Consider the following 17,171-nt stretch of genomic DNA (forward strand, 5'->3'; position numbering starts at 1 on the left):
ATAGCCAGGACATTGTCAGTGAATTTAAATTATGCTGAAAATCACAAATTTATCATCAACATTGTCAACAATGCTGTCCTGGGCATCATTTCACAACAAGCATTTCCAGCTTTCAAAATTTTGGTACTAACTCTAACGAGACTGAGTTTTTAACCTTCATTTTAGGGGGAGGAAGAAGAGAGCCGATCTAGAATCACTGCCCTGATGGCACGGAGACTCAGGCAGATGTGAGGGAGATACCTGCTTTCCTTCCTGATTCATGCTTCATTGGTGCCTCATATATTGCCCAAGATCTCAGGAAATTTTCATCAAACAGAACATAATTGTAGAAACATTTTAGTCTCAGTGAGCACCGTTTTCTCAGGAAGAGAGAGGTGTTTTTGAAAAGCTTGATCAATTTAATATCTGTGTTTAATTCCTGTCCATGCTACAAAACTCATTGTGTGAAGCTAGGTTTGTAATTTATATTTCTATTATGTTCTTCTCTACTTGTAAAATGGGAATATGACCTCCTTCTATCTTCATTTCTATTGTAAAGTCCTTGGGCAGAAGACTATCTCTTTCCCTGTGCACGTTTGTTTACACACAAAGTAAAAAGCAACACAGCTTTGGGTGTCTAAGCTCATTTGTAGCATAGATAGCGTTTGTTCTTCTACTGCTCTATTTAAAAAAATATAGTCAACAGTTAGGAAGTGCAACTCAGAGATATTATCTGCCATCCATGACTCGAATATTATACATTTAAATAAAATATTGAATTATTTGAAGGAATTAAATTATTTTATGCCATGTGTTTCTTTGCAGAACAATATGACAGTAAGATAACATTTTGCAATTTCAGATCATTTCCCATGGCAAGGAAATTATATTTGCCAGCCAGCTGGGTTTTTTTGCTCCATTTAATGTACACATGATAGATACTGGTTAGGACTGATGTTTTTAGTAGAACATTCTTCTCAACTAAGTCTAATAACTGATACGATGATAGAAAATTGTGTATCAGCTTCTGGTATTTTCAGCTCTCAAAATCTAATCACACTTTTCAGTTTTAGAAGTCTGATTGTTTTGCTTTTAGAGTAGGATGGCTTTTAATAAATCTAATTACATGTTATTATAATACATACCATTATACAATATATAATGCATACTGATAGTGTATCATACAGAATATATATTCTATGTTGTACATTAATGTTTAGTACTTAATATATTTATAGGTATAGTACATTAACATTGTTTGTATTAATTTTGTGTATTATATTTGTTATACAGAATTATACATAAAGGAATTTGTTTGTTTTAGTTGTGACAGTAGTAGCTGCTTGTATCTCTGACACAGGACTCCAGCCATTGCTTATCAGTATGTAGGACAAACCTAGGACTGTGGCAATCTAAATACACAGAATACAGCAGGAGAAGAGAAATGGAGAAAACAAGATTGGCCCAAATCAGGTTAGTTAAGAGGTTAGTAGCAGAGCAAGGTATTAAACCAAATCAGTTGCTCAGATACACATTCCTGCTAGTGAACCCAGCTGTCGATACGTATTTTTGTTCACAGCCCAAAGGAAGACTTGATGCAGCAGTAACACCCTATTTGGTCCAGCATTATGGAACGTAATATAGCAACGATAATATTACTCAGTGGCAAAGTTTAAAATATCACTTATTTTTGCCACTCAAAGTAATTCTCCGCCTGCAATATCCTGACACAAGCATGCACTTCTCAAGCGAAGCAGCCATAAATCAGGATATTGAATGACACAACTTACAAAAACTTGGCACGAAGAAGTGATCTCGGCAGCCTCCATCTCACTAATTCATTGATACAATCTATGTATTATTTTTTGTAAACTGAATCTCTCAGCCATCTCCCCTTGCCAGTTTTCTCTGGCCTCCCTTGCCGAGGAGGTTATACAAAGTAAGAGGCAGCATTTACAGTGCTCTCACTGCACACACACCAGAATGGGCATTAACCAACAACTTTGAAAAAATCTCAGTCTGATTCACAGCCTGTCAAGTCAACTGCAGCAGGTTTTGCTAATCGTAACCACAGAAAATAGGCTAGGTGGAATTCTGCACCGCTACTCTGTGCCTCAAGCCAAAACCAGTTAACATTGAAACTCTTTTATCCCAAATATCCCTGTTTTGTTCGAGGTGGCCCGTGACGTCACTTTTTGCCTTTCCTCCTCAAAATTCTGCATAAACAGCTGGACTAGGTAAAGGTTGGGTACAGATCTTCAGACTCACATTAGCACAATATAAATAGCAGCAATTGAGTTTTATTCAATGAGTAGTTCTGGTAATAAATGTGCACCCACACTGGAGAATTATCTACTGCATGCCTTTTTTTTTCCTCTCAGATTTTTGGCCTAGAGAATCATAAGCAGTTGAAATGAACCCTACATCTAATGAATAAATACACTTCCCAAACATGAAACAGAACTTGCAAGTAGACCCGGTTTTGGGACACTGAAGCAAGCTGCCCAGAACACTGCTGGGTCTCCAGTTAGACATTCAAACAAAATATCTAAAATCACTACTGCTTTTGATAATATGTGCCACAGAAACAACAAAGTAAATTAACTGTGACACCTTCATAAGGAGATCTCCATTTTTTTGTCTGCTGCAAACTGATTATTTGCAGCACGCTTCTGTTTATTCTTGCCACTCTATTAAATATCTTCTCCTCCTCATCTTGGGTGCTCCCTTTATTTCGTGACCACATTTTTCAGCCCTCCAGTCCCCCACATTTTCACTAATCACTCTTTTTTCCATTCTCTTTTCCCATTTGTATTCCATTCTTTCCCCATAATCCTTTCCTCATCTTTGTACTCCATACTGCTAGCTCCTCCTCCTTCCCTCATCAGAGAAGCCCACTCCTCTTTCTCATCCCTACAAAGGAAGATCCCTTCTTTTACTCTTCCCCTTGTATACTACCACTACCTTAGACAACTCCTCCATTTTAACCACAAACATTAGCATTGACATAGGTTAAGATTAGGGTAAAATATTTTCTTGGTCTAGTGTATAAGATACCCAAAGTACTTTTTCATTGTTGTGCAGAACTATTATGCACAATTTGATTAGTTTTGTTTGCTTTAACCTGCTTCTGAAATCTTGGTACTAATCAGCATCTGCAGTGAGAGACTGAACTATTTGGGCCAGAGTTACAATTAGTTGTACATCTCTAATACACACAAGAGGGAAAAGCCTTTGTTTCTTGTACAGCTCTAAGTCTGACATCTGTACGACAACTTAATTCACCCACCTCTACAAACTAGTCAGCTCCAATTGATTATAGAGGAAGTACGAACGAGCTGCAAGACAGTTTGATGCAGGTGAAAAGTCACCACTCACTCATTATTGGAATTGCTAAACCTGGACGAGGACAGCCAGGAATCCAACACTCCTTCTCTAGCTTTTAGACACATCCAGTTGCACAATCCAAAGGAGTAAAGACTAGCTGGTAGACCACTAGTCATCATTTTTCCAAGTCTGAAAAGAAGTTTTACCTTAAAAGCTTAACTGAATTTTGTAACAAGGGCCAAAGGAAGCCCAGTGAGTCCCACTTAAGAGGCCAGATGAACACTAGCTTAAAGCAGCTCAAGTTTGCTAGGCAAGATCCATTTCAGTCCCCACCAGCTCTCGCAGCCCAGAGAAAAGCGGGACAGCAGCTGCTCACAAGCTGAAGCCTCAGACCAACTTTTGGAGGGCATTGTAAGTATATAAAAGCTCAGATAAATGATTAATTTATTTTTTTTTGGTCTTGTTCCCTCTATTGTCTTTTCTTGTTGTTATTTTACTGATAAAAATCTGGGGGAAATATGCTGCTGTTTTTATAGTGCAACACGATTGGCAAACCCCCACTTTAGAGAACTGTAGGTTGTAGCACGCATGACTAACGATTAATGATGCTCATTAAAAAATGAAGTTCTGATGAAATTCATTAATGCTTGGCTTGAGTCTTGCTAACAGTTACGCAACATTAAGAGCAAGGCAATTACAGATCTTGGCTGCAACTCATTGAGAGATAAAAGAATACCCTTTTCCTGTTTAACTCAATGTATGACATGCTGTACTACAAAAATAAGCTGTCTTGAAAAGCTTCTTCAACGAGACGCAGTCTGCAGCTCCATTGCCACCTGCGGGTAAGTGCTGGAGTCTGTCATCCTGCTCTGTTTCACAGCGCACAGTGAAATTAAGGTATCACCAGAAAATAACAACAGTAAAGCAAGAGCCATGTTTCTGACTTGCCCCAGCCAAAGTCATCTGAAGTAGACACCACCATTGGCCTCTCAGGTGACTGCCACCGTACGAACAAGCCTATGTTTTGCTCCTTTCACGCTCCTAAAAATGTAAAAACCAGACAAGCAGCTTTATTCTAAATCACATGGCAAGAGACCGGGATAAGGATGAACTGCAGATTAATTGTAGTCAAGATTAACAGGGCACGGGAAGGAAACAAGTCACAGTTAGCAGCTTAAGTCTGGAGTCTCAAGGTAGGCTTCCAAAAAAAAGCACGCAACAAGAGGTTCATACGCCTGTCTCAAAGCCAGGTCTGGTGAAAGAAATGTTTTTGTCCCTACATAACAGCAATAAAAGCACTGTGGGGTTTAAGAAAGTCTCCTTTACCTGTTCAGTAGAAAGTGTGGGTTCTGAAAGTGGACCATGGGCAGCATGCACCCGTGCACAAAACAGACTCCAGTGCGCTCTCACACAGCTTGACTGCAGTGCTAACAGAAGTAAAGCCTTCTATTTAATACATCTATTAACCTATATACATTCTAGGTAACACAAATCAGCTTTCTATTGTTATTAAGGATAAATGTGCTATTTTTAATTCACTCAGGGAAACTCCTAGACATAAACATTTTACATAGCTGGCATTTGAATACATTACATATTGAAGTCCACTACACATACCATTGTTTTCTCTCCTATTATATGTCTGTAGTTTGTTCTTATCTTGAGGTAAGTACCCTATTCAAGACCACATTTTTTCAAAAAAAACCCCAAACCCCAAAACCAAACCCTCAAACCACCCCTCCTCTACTACTTTCCACTGGCAATTTCTAGCTCTGCAAGAACTTGCTTTGCATTTTCTGCAATAACAAGGCCAAGTTGTGGATGAAGAAGGGTTTTTACCCAGGGAGGAAGAGAAAGATTCCACGTTACAATGGATTAGTTCATCTGCACAGCAGATCTCCTTTTCACTGCAGTTACAACAGCGAACAGACTAGCCACAACTTAGCCCTGTGGAAAGCTTTGAGGATTTGGGCAGTGGAAGCTGGGGAAACACTGCCTCTTGGCTCCAAGCAGCAATGCCGTAGGGAAGAGTAACCCTAGATATCCAGTCATAGCCTAAGTATTTTCTATTAAATTGAAAAATAATTGACTCACCTATTCTGTAGTAGTATTACCTCAGGAGCAAAAAGCCCTATGGAAATAGGCCATGTGTTTAGGTTGAGAGACAGCGATGCTTGGAGCGTTTGAGAATACTTGTCCTCAGAAGTTGTGTGTGTGTAGAGTACTACTATGTGGTCACCACACTTCTGGAAAACAGAGTTAAAAGGTGGAGGCCTTGCAAGTTAAGAAGAAATTATTATATACAAAAGCCTACTTAGGCACAGGGGGTTCAAGTCCCCAGTCTCCTACAATGTTGGGTCAATGTTTTCTCTTAGCCCAAAGGTTAGCCTACTTTTGCACCCAGCAGAACTTTTTTTTTTGAGGTTTTGCTTTATTTGCTTCTTCTATCTGTCCCTTACTACATACACGCAAACTCTGGTAATTCCTTAGTGGAGCCCACTACAGAGACCAAAATTTTGTATTTAATGTATGCAGGAAAGGCCTGTTTTCGGTGACAAAGATGGCAGGTAGGTAATGGAGCACAGACTTTGGCCCAAAGAATGTTTTTCTCAAATTCACTGCAGGCAACTGCACAGGGCAACTCAAGCCCAAGTAAAATCTGTATCTTGGTGAAATCATTCTCTCTAGGGTGCAGAAAGATGGAAGAAGCAGTTTTGTTGCTGTACATCCTAACACTCCAGTTAGCCCCCAAGTATCTTAACATTGTGCCACTAGTGCTGGCTGCAGAGCCTTTCTTCAGCATCATGGATCAGCTGTAGATGGGTCCCACGCAGTTAACACAGCCGTTGTTGTGCAGATACTAAACTTCAGAGCAGCCCAAACTTTCTGCAAATTTTCTTTCAATTCCTCAATGGTAACAATCCCCAACCAACAGCCATGCTCCACCTAATTCCTGCCTCCAGATATGACATTTGCATGATCAATGACTGAGACTATTTAATATGCAAAAACATTAAAAGAGTTAGCTTTGTGCAAGCCAAATACCAGCTCAAAGTATTTCTTTTTAGCTGGGTTGTTAATCCCAGAAAGAGGTATGCATTTGAACACAAGTCAAAAGCCTTTAAGAACTCTTAAGTATTCCATATCAAACATGGAATGCTTTCAAAACATGGGGAAAGCAAAATCATCACAATTATGTGATAACGGTGCAGTTAGAAACAAACTTTATTGTTGCAGTTTGAAATTATTTACAATATAAATCTCTTTGAAAGGTACATTACTTCATTTAATCAGTGGTAGAAGGCCTTATAATAGCTTCAATAACATTTACTTCAAAAGAAATACAATTCACTCCAATGGATAAATGATGCATCTAAACTCCACAACATACAAGAAGGGTCACGGGGACTTCTGGGGGGGGGATGACAGTGCTGGAAGATGACAAAGGCTTATTTGTAAATTGAGCTTCTTTTACTCATGGGACATAAATGGACTCACATTTAAAATAACACTGAAAAATATGCAGTAACAAAATAAAAAATGTATAACAATATATCCCTACTATGCTATGGCCCTGTTTCTGCAAGTATTTAAAGGGGTTTAGATAGCTGGATCAAGAGGCTTGAGACAGAACTAATGACTAACTTTGTCATATTTAAGAAAGACTGGATACATTCTTGGTGCTGAGACTATTCAAAGCACTTGTGTACAAAGCAGCATTATTAACTACCACAGACTGCATCCGAGATACAAAATGTTAAAAGGAGTATATCTAGCAAAATAATTTTCACACACTGAGGACTTAACACCTACCATTTTTTGGTAACACTTAAGAATTACTACTACCAAAAGCTTAGAAACATATACTTTTTTCCCAGTTCATGCTGCATTTTATGGCATTGTATACAAGGTTTTTCGTATTTTTCCTCCATGGTCTCTTTCATCTGGTGATTTACATGGATCTCCATGTAGGGGAAAAAACAACTTAGAAAAAACACAGTTGCAATACCACAAAAAATAGGGTGGTGCAGTACCTGAAGTTATTTCAGCATTATTTCAGGGGTGGGGTTTTTTTTAAATAATCTTTTGGAACATTTCTTCCCTCTCTCCCCTCCCAGGTTGACTGGTTTCCTGATCACAGAAAATCTCTGCAGATCAGACCAATTGGAAAAGCTACTTTGGAAAAAAGCATTGCTAATTTTTTTTTTAGCGTCTCATTACTTAGATGGCGCACCTCCATACAACTGGCACATGCAAACCTTTCACACATTTTCTCTTTCCACTCCACAGGTCTAAGCAACAGAAAGTTCAGTTTCTTCTGACACATCCCACCTGGATTTATATTGTTTCTCACCGTTGAGTGCCCCTTAAAAGTTGTGTGGTTGGCTAACAGAACACCTACTCTGCACAAGACCAGAGGTCATGGCTTTTCCTATCTTTCATGACTAATGAAAACAATCAGCTTGCAGCCCACAGTAATAAAAAGAGAGAAGAATCAGCTGGAGGACTGCTCAACATCAGCCTCGCATTACCTCAAGGTTTTATCCAATGCTTTCTGTTCCACTATAATTGCAACCTGCCTGGTGTGAGAGATGATAGGAGACAGTAGCTCATTCCAGTAGTTTAGTAATCTAGCATACCTTAGAAGGCATCCAAAAACACTGTAAACAATACACAAACATTAAATCAAGAATAGACAGCCACCTCAGACGCAGACAGTTAACATGTGCTCAGCCTCCTCTGCTAACTACAGGAAGGCCTGCCCCAAGCAAGAGATTATATTTTGATGGGTTACAGAACAAAAGTGGTGTTTAATCAGAAAGTTACCCAAATTTAAGATTTCTTTCCATGGAAGTATTTTGTAAGCTTTTGTTAGCTACCAAAGGCTTTAAAAAAATGTATCTGGACTTCATTTAGAAGCAAACTTTACCCTTTACAATTTGCTCTTGTTCTTAAACCATGCAAGTAAATAAGCATATCCAATACCTTGCTATATCAAAAGCTTTAGTTTCCACATGAATGATTTGCTTTTACTTGTATTTACTGAGCCCATGCCTCCTCTTGACTAATACTTCGCTGATAAACTCACTTCCTAGGACCCTAGTAACCAAGTGTCACCACTGATAAGCATGCATACCTTTCCACCAGTGCAGGTAAAGCTGTATCGTCACCAATTTGTCAGGCAGACAAGGAGATTTGCACACCGGTACTTTCCCGCAGAATTAAAGACAGCGGTGACAAATAAACTTAACAGCTTGAAGGACACTATGGAGTTCAAAAACAGACAGTGAAAGGCAACAGTAATGCAATATAGTTGGGCATTTGGGGAAAACTATCCTTCATTACGTCTATGCTTCAAAGATTAAAGGCCTCTTCAAAAAGAAACTTCCTACACAAAAGAATTCTGTTGAGAAGTCACATATTGACAAGAGAACACAATTTTAGTTGAAAAGGAAATAGTGATGATTACATATGGAAAGGAAGCTTTTATACTCCCGTTTCCCCTAATGAAATAAGGTTGTGAGTAGAGGGAAGAGGGGGAGGGAATGGCACACAGGGGAAAATACCTCAGGTAAGTCTCAAATAGTCTAAAGGGGCTACCAATAGTTCTAGTGTTGAGGAAAGCGATTTGGGCATTTATTATGAGCATTTACAAGTTAGCAACTAATCCTATTATAAGGCTATATCCACCAAAAACATTTAAGTGGGGGACTTCCATCACAACTACTCAATTGCTGTCACCATGGGAGTACTTGAATTCAACATGCTTATGTTTAGAAGTCTCCAGCATTCTAGAACGTATAGGAAATTTTTGAAAGTTTGAGTAGACAATTTTAACAGCTTTCCCTATACCACAGGTACTACATGTACTTCTGACACAGTTTGCCCTATTGTTAGAATAGATTTTCTCATCTTAGTACTGTATAAATTCCTTTATTCCCAGAATCATTCCCAAGAGCAAGATGTCAAAAAAGCTAATGGGGGAAAAAAGACACATGCCCAAGGCTATGAATGGATATACCTTGACATAAACCTATTATGCTCTGTTACAGGTCAATTTAACAAAAAAGTCCACACACAGAGTTAGATTTCTTCTTTACATCAAAATTTCTACAAAATAGGAGAGAATACAATGCAATACACAAGTCCATAAATGCAAGATACAGTACAATTCACACTAATTTACAAATGGTTATTTACACTGTTGTATATACATATACAGTCAGACCTGGTTAATGCAAATTTGGTAAGTCCTTTTAAAATGCAAATCAAGAAGCATAATGAAGGAATTTAAAATGATGTGACAAGAGACTAGTTATCATTAAGAAATCTTTAATGCTTAGGTGACCCAAGAAATTAGGCATGGATTAGCCAGATCTGACTGCAAAAATGAGAAGAAAAAAATTCACACTATTCTGCTTTACAAAAGCAACCAGGCCACTATGGTCTATTGACTTGATGCTATTTATGCAAGAATGCCATCACTAATAATCCTCTTTATATTTACAATATAGGTTTAACTACAGTAAGAATTATTAATTTGGGCATTCATGCCCTTAGCTTAACATAAAGGCAACAGAGTATCTTCTTGGCAAGTCACAGTCAAAACTACTACAGGATGTTTCTAGAGCTCAGTCATGTTTTGTCCTCCTTCAAACATCTTAACATTGCTATTAAAGAGACTGAGATAAATTAATTGAAATGAGTACACATTCTCTAGTTTGGTGCTCTAGTACCTAACTTACATTCAGAACGTCCTGTATTCACAGTTTCAAGCTACCTTATAATCTGCAACGCTACTGCAAACTACTGCTTCAAACTTAACACATCTGTAGATACTCCTTAGCAAGTGAGAATATCCAAGTGCTACTGGCTCAAACGGATGTTGAACAAGGCTCAAGGTAACTGGTATTTTTCATTTTGGAAAATGTTTTACAGTATTTCCTCAGAACTTGTCAGGAATTGTTTTAATCTGCACTTGTCTTTAAAGAAAGCTGATGCAAAGCAGCATTTAAGTGTGTAAAAGGAATTTCAACATGCAAAATGAAAGCCTCTACCAGTACTGCAAAGTCAACCGCTGTAACCTGCAACAATCCTTGTGCTTCTTCCAAGTGGCTCAGGAAAAGCTTGCAGTATTTACTATCTGCTTCAAAGTGCCTTTACGGGATATTCAGTGGAACTTTACTCCACAAGAACGAGATTGAGCTGCACTCACAAAGAGCTTTGGTTCTGCAGAAGCAAGCTTCCACTCCTACAGTTATTGCTACTCGAGCTGTACAAACAAAAATACTACTGAGAAAAATTTACACAAACTCCAAACCTAAATCGTACTGGTACCTGAACAGGGAATGTGTTTTGCCAACTGGTGGGAAAGTTAGGAGTTGTCAAGCGTTGATTTCCCAAGACCACATGAACTTCACAGCCTTTTTCAAATATTTCACAAATACAAAGCAACACTGCCAAAAATAAAGCCATCACTTAAAAATAGTAATAAGAGTTCAAAAGTCTTTATCAATCTTGCTTCCAAGCAGATCTTGCTGAACTTAAAGGGACTCCAAGACAGTGGGGTATTATTCAACATACATCAATAATGTCAACAGGGAGAAAGTACAGAAAACTAAAGTCTTCAGTGCTTTCATGAGCTCTAGCAACATCCTTGATAACTGCTACAAAGGAAGATATAAATGCCTATTTTAGCTATGTCTTTCTATTTAATTACCAAGAAAGTCCGTCCAGTATAGTAGCCTCCAGCTAACATGCTAACAAAAATTGTTAACTAATTTCAAGTTACAAAAAAAAAATCCCAGTTCTCCTATTTGTATTAGGATTTTTAAGGTTTTGACTGAAGGAAATAAAAAAAAAGACATTGGAAATGCCCAGCGATGAATATAAAAAAATTAAGAGGAAAAAATCCCAAACCTTGCTTTTGTAAAATAACAGAATGCCATTCAAAATGGTCTTTCAAGGTGAAAATTTTTCATTCACATCAATTTCCTTTGTCCTGAATCAATCCAAGCCTTTGTAAAGCACATGTGTATATGTGTGTGTGTATATATACACATACACACACACAGAGCAGTGTGCCATAAAGCAATTTTGAATAAATATCTTTGCTGCAGTCTGTACAACAGACTCCCCATAATATTTACTCTTCAGGTAAGTTTGTGTTTGCACATGTATATGCACACAGACTTTGTACATGTGGGCACTTATGTGACCAAAGTGCAAAGTTTTTCAGATTATAGTCAGAGTTGAGTACGTGCCTGCCCAACTCCACACTGCACTGTTGGGTTTTACTCTTCTGGTGTGGGTTTCTTCCCCTCCCACCGCCTCCCCCCTTCCACCCCCCCTTTCCAGATTTAAAGCCTCTTTTCCACGCAAACTTTTTAAGTAAACATTTTCTTTTCAATTCACATTTTGTAATCCAGACCATTCTTGGTATAATAGCTTCAAGAAATAAGAAAATGTGTGTGATGATCAAAGCCCCATTGTTCAAGTTATATACTTTTTCATATTATCGTTCAAACTGGAGGCTTTTCAAAGTAATTTGCTGCCACAGAATAAAAAAAACAAACCCAGACATACCAGAATCTGCAACTATAGGACCAAGCATTTAAGACTAGAATCTAAGGTTAGAAGATGACAAAGCAGAAAGATGTCAATAATACACGAACTGTAAACTTAAGTGTCTTGCTCCCCAGTGCAACAGGATCTCTGTTCACTAATCTGCAGTTCAATAGTCCATTCCACTAGATACTGCTGAAGCACATCAAATACAGACACCTAAATAGTGTTCAAATTTAGAATCAAGTTTCAAAAAGGAATACAGATTTGGAATAGTGGTCTTTTGCTTTCAAAGTACACTTAATAAACAAGCAGCTTTCCCTCAGAAGTTAGAGATGGTACATTGTCCACCTAACACTATGATGGTACATATTGTCAAAGAATGACGGACATAGAACTTTCACATTTCTACAGCTTAATGAATCAAGAAAGAAAAATCAAAATTTTATTTATCATTTCAGCAAGCTGGTTGATTCTCATACAAGAGAAAAGTACCATCATATGGAAAGCTACTTTTTTCTTTTTTTAAAAGAGAGGGGGGAAAAAAATATGGATCATCCTAACCTTTTTCCCTAGTTACAGCACACTGGTGATCTCACAAGTCTATTATCACTCATTTTGTTTGTATACCTCTAAAAGGTTAGTATTCTCTGACCACTTTGTCTTTAATATAAGTTAACGCAACTTCGATAAAATAAGCTGTTAAACAAATCCTTTGGAACAACTTCACTGTCTGCACCCAACTTTTACAAAAACTGATGAAAGCAGCAATGGAATCATGTTAAACTTATAATAAATAATTCACATACAACATATGTTAAATTACAGAGAAGGATTAAATTGCCATTTCTACAACTTTTTATAGATTTAGCAAGTTTCTAATCCGTTTTATATCAACAGCAGTAGGTATGCTCTTCATATTAAATTTAACATTGAAGGACTGTTTAGAGGCATTATTTATAAAGCAAGAACCACCAAGTGAGCATTACAGAACTTCAACAAATGTTTAGCTTTTTTCCAGTATCTGTTCTCAGAAAAGATTCAGGGGTTGTCTATCCACTTGGTAAGTTTCTTCCTCTTCATTACTCAGGAAGAGTTAATGTCATGACCTCCAGCTTCATTCTGAAATACTGGTTAAACCGAACAATTGCATACCTATTCAAAGGGAGAGAGAGACACTTGAAGTTACGACCAGATAGCACCTTATATGAAAACAGCCATGCTAGGTAGGACTAGTCAAAAGTACATCTACCCCAGTACCCTGTTTCCGACACTGACCCTTAGCAGCTGCCAAAGGAAGAAATTAAGAACACAGCAACCATATTATGGTATTCCCTCACCACCCCCCACTCCCAGCTTTCTACAGTCTGCAAACCAGATGCTGTTCTGGGATTATCAAAGGTGGTGGTTTTGTGTTTAACAGTTCTTAATAGTCTATCCAACAAATGACAACTACAATTCCAGAGAAATCTCATCTTGATCATTTCAAGAATGACATTTGTTTCAAAACTGAAAAGTTTTTGGGTTCTACCATCTGGGTTTTTACCTGGGTTTTTGTGCCATCTAGTGGTTACTAACAAGTACTTCTACTTGAGAATAATTCGTCACAAGAAGAAATTCACATTTGTCTCATTTACAAAATGACACAACTAAGCCTAGTAAACTGGCTTAGTCAGTGCAAGGAATTCTAACATGGGATCTTTTACCAAGCAAAATGATTAATTTTATCACCTCACCCAGTCCCCAGTGGAGAGACGAGTTCCTCTGCTCGTTGCCATGAAAGACTTTTAAGAAAATGCCAAAGACACATCTACCTGAAACAGAACACCATTGCCCAGTGTCTCAGGAAACAGAACTTAAAATTCTTTGGCATTACAAAGACTCTTTAAGAAGATTAGGAATTTCCAAGACCAAAACTCCATGCAGTAAGAAGCAAGCTCTTTTGTACAAAAGAGCCCCATCTCTTGACTCTTGCAGTTGGAAATGCAGGTCCTGTGTCTGATGGATAGTACACCACACTGATCAACCTAGGCTTTTATGCCTCAAATGCCCAAAACCATTTACTCCTCTAGTTATGTTCCTTGCCTTGTTATACCACGTGTTTTAGCCCAGGGGCACATGCTCATTTAGAGAACTGTCAGCAACAAAAAGCACAGACAGCTTTTGCCGCCTTGTTTTCTCTTAAAAAGAGTCATAGTATGATCACAGATCAGGTCTGTTGCTCACACCTTACAGTTTCTGATAGCTGGGGTGTTGTGACTAGATGGCCCCACAGGTCCCTTCCAGCCTCAAGTATTCTATGATTATATTGTAGCAAGCACACTTACCCTAGAAAATCAAAATCAATGGTGGAATATTTGGCTTGAATTAGAGCCCACAACCCCCAAAAGAAGTGGGAAGCCTGAAAGAAAAAAATTATTAGTAAGAGATTAACATTATATAAAATCCAACATGTAAACATTCTCACATTGAGACAAAAAAGTTATCTACGAGACAACTCTCAAAATCCAATCTTTTTACAAAGTTATTTGATACCTTTTTACCAAAGAGATTGGTAAACAAGTACTGTAGAATTAACTACTGGCAACTGAACTGGAAGAGTAAATCTATTGGCCTCCTGACTCCTCTCTGTGTTGTTTTCAAGAAAAATAATGCATTTATGAAATAGGGCACCTATTAAGTAAACTGCTGTACAATGCACATAAATACAACTAACTCATTTCTACTTCTGCTACTCAAATATTTATAGTTCTACATGTATTCAACTCCAGTGCAAATCTTAAATTCCTTTAGAATCTTTGATTATAACTACAACTCACTTTCACTACTGACTTGGACAAAGATATCATCTGTAGCTATAGAAGAGAACCTCTAACTCAACAGCATTTACACAAATTTCGCATCTGTTCCAAACTTACTTCCATTACAAGTCCAGATAAGTAGCCTGGAGGCCTATGTCCAGTTTTGGATTGAAACTATGGATTACATTAATGATACGATTGTTAGTATACTTAAAATGAACAAATACACGTAATGGCCATGAGCTTGATAGTCTCCTTGTGGAAGACATTTCTGGACCACCCATGTTACAAGTGATATACTTCAGACTTCTGTTCAGTAAATAACTGCTTAAGGTAATTACCAAAATTGCTTCCTGAAGCTTGCATGTAACACTTTACCAGAAGTCTAGAAGATGCATGCATGCATATATGCCTGAAAACACTGTAAAATGGCAACTACTGTGTGTACATGTGAATTAATCTCGTACCTCGAGTTTAGATAACTTCTCCTGATAGTCAGCAGTTTGGCATTTTACATCAGCAACCACTAACTTTAGTTCGTGTTTTCTCTAACAAAGCTTCCCACATTAACTGACACAAAAGTGTTTGGCAGTATTTGTGCATCATGTGTGGTCCATAGGCAGGTCTTGAGCTCTTCTCTAAACAGAACTCTATCTTCTTAACCATTAGTATGATCATGGTTTAAAACTGACAAAACAATGCTATATATTTTAAATCAGACCACCAGCCTAATTAATTGCAGATCTAACTTTCCTAAACGAATAGGACAGCTGAATTTAACAGTAACAGTTGGTAATAGATTTTAAAAAGGTAACAGCAAACAAACCAGTATTTTTAAGGGCTTGCATAATAATCATCTTCCTAGAATGCAAACTGTATTTCCTCACTGCAACCACTAGCTTTAACCAGAAAACTGAAAGTATTACAGTAACAGAGGTATGTTTGGATTAGTCCGAGGACTGAAATAAGGCCAAACTGGCTGCTTAGCCTTAGTCCTCCTATGAATAGCTTGGCATGTTATTCTTCAGGAGAAAGCAAAGTTATCAAGCTATTGGGTAAAAGGCACTTTTGCTCCAACATTTCCCATCACGTCCTCTACGCAAAGCAAGATCAGGGCTAGTTGGAAAACATAATAAAAATAGTGTGAAGCTGTAAAGTATCTTCAGAAATCACACAGAGATAAAGCTTGGGGAAAAAAAGAAAAAAGATATCTTCAAATGCCTTCTAACAGTATAAATAATTGGGACATTTAAAGACATAATGCCACACCTGTTTGACTTCTTATTCTACCTTCATGAATTACATTGATGTGGTTTTTTTCTCCTGAAGGAGAAGGCACCAAACCCAGATCAAAACGGACCACCCTCCATCCTTTCAAAGGGAAAGAACAATGGAGTAAAGCATGTACATCCAGAGTCCGCGAAAGACAGACTGACAGACAGGAGATGGCTTATAACATGCAAGATACAGGAGAAGCAGACTCACACAGCCAGCTCTCACACTCTACAGAAAGGCAGAACCACCAGGGAACCAGAGGAGACTACATGTGCACTTTACTACAATTTAAACCACTAAGGTGACCAAAACCAAATCTGAAAGCTACTCCCTGCTTGCCAAGATGCTGCAGGCAAGGAAAGAGTTAAGGTAGTATTGAAAGACTCAAGTGACCTAATTATCCGTTTAAAAAAGATTTTTTTAAAAATTAAAGTATCCTAGTTTTATTCCAACAAATTTTATCATCTTATTTTAAAAAGGCTTTTAAAGTCAGAAGATTCATACATCTTTATGAAGCGCTACCCTTCTCTTCTGTCATCTTACCATTACAAGAAAAAGTTCACAGACCCACCATAAGCTCTAGCCAACTTGGGAACTTGTCAGAGCAATAAACAGCCAATAGAAACACTCACTAAAAGCTCCTCTCCTTGTTTTCTGAATGCTCACTGATGCTTTCACTAGGAATATTCTACAGAGAATTTTTAACACGCAGTCTAACAGAAAGTTAGGCTAAGGAAGTTTTTCTTTACATGCCACAGCACTCAGAGTAAGAACCTTGCAACTACATTGGCTATAGAGTAGCAGACTTCTCTATAGAATTTAATATACTCTAATCAACAGTTTGTTATTTACCAGTGCAAACTGATTGACTTGGACATATAGAATTTCAACTTCTTTTTCACTGACTTCTGCACCAAATCCTTTATATTCTTTGTAGGCTTCAAGGTAAGATCTCAGCCATTGTTCCTGTAATTTTCTGTTAGGATAAAGGCTGTAATCTACCTCATTTACTCCTAGAAAAAGAAAAAAATACCTATTAGAACATTACGGTGTCTGAAAAGACCCACGTTACTGGACTACTTCCCCCCCCCCCCAACACACGTGCACAACTTGATGTGGACAAACATCACTGGTTTTACTTTGACCTGACTTAATCAGTTACACGTTGGCAAGAATTTCTCACACACATGAATCAGTATTCAATGTAGAAATATTTGTACTGTC

At 37.9% G+C, this 17,171-nt stretch overlaps 1 protein-coding gene across 2 annotated transcripts in view; it reads right to left on the reverse strand.

The window, feature by feature from the left end:
- Window positions 1-6,513: 6,513 nt before the first annotated feature.
- The window catches only part of ETNK1 (ethanolamine kinase 1), a 33,535-nt gene continuing 22,877 nt past the window's right edge, over window positions 6,514-17,171 (reverse strand). For both annotated transcript variants that reach the window (XM_075758587.1, XM_075758596.1), the window contains exons 6-8: window positions 16,800-16,960; window positions 14,199-14,272; window positions 6,514-13,026 (exon numbers count right to left, since the gene is read on the reverse strand). In XM_075758587.1, coding sequence (XP_075614702.1) covers window positions 12,954-13,026; window positions 14,199-14,272; window positions 16,800-16,960 — 308 coding nt within the window. In that variant the 3' untranslated portion in view covers window positions 6,514-12,953. The remainder of the gene's footprint in view (window positions 13,027-14,198; window positions 14,273-16,799; window positions 16,961-17,171) is intronic.

Source organism: Balearica regulorum, chromosome 1 (genome assembly GCF_011004875.1).
Source record: "Balearica regulorum gibbericeps isolate bBalReg1 chromosome 1, bBalReg1.pri, whole genome shotgun sequence".
NCBI lineage: Eukaryota > Metazoa > Chordata > Aves > Gruiformes > Gruidae > Balearica > Balearica regulorum.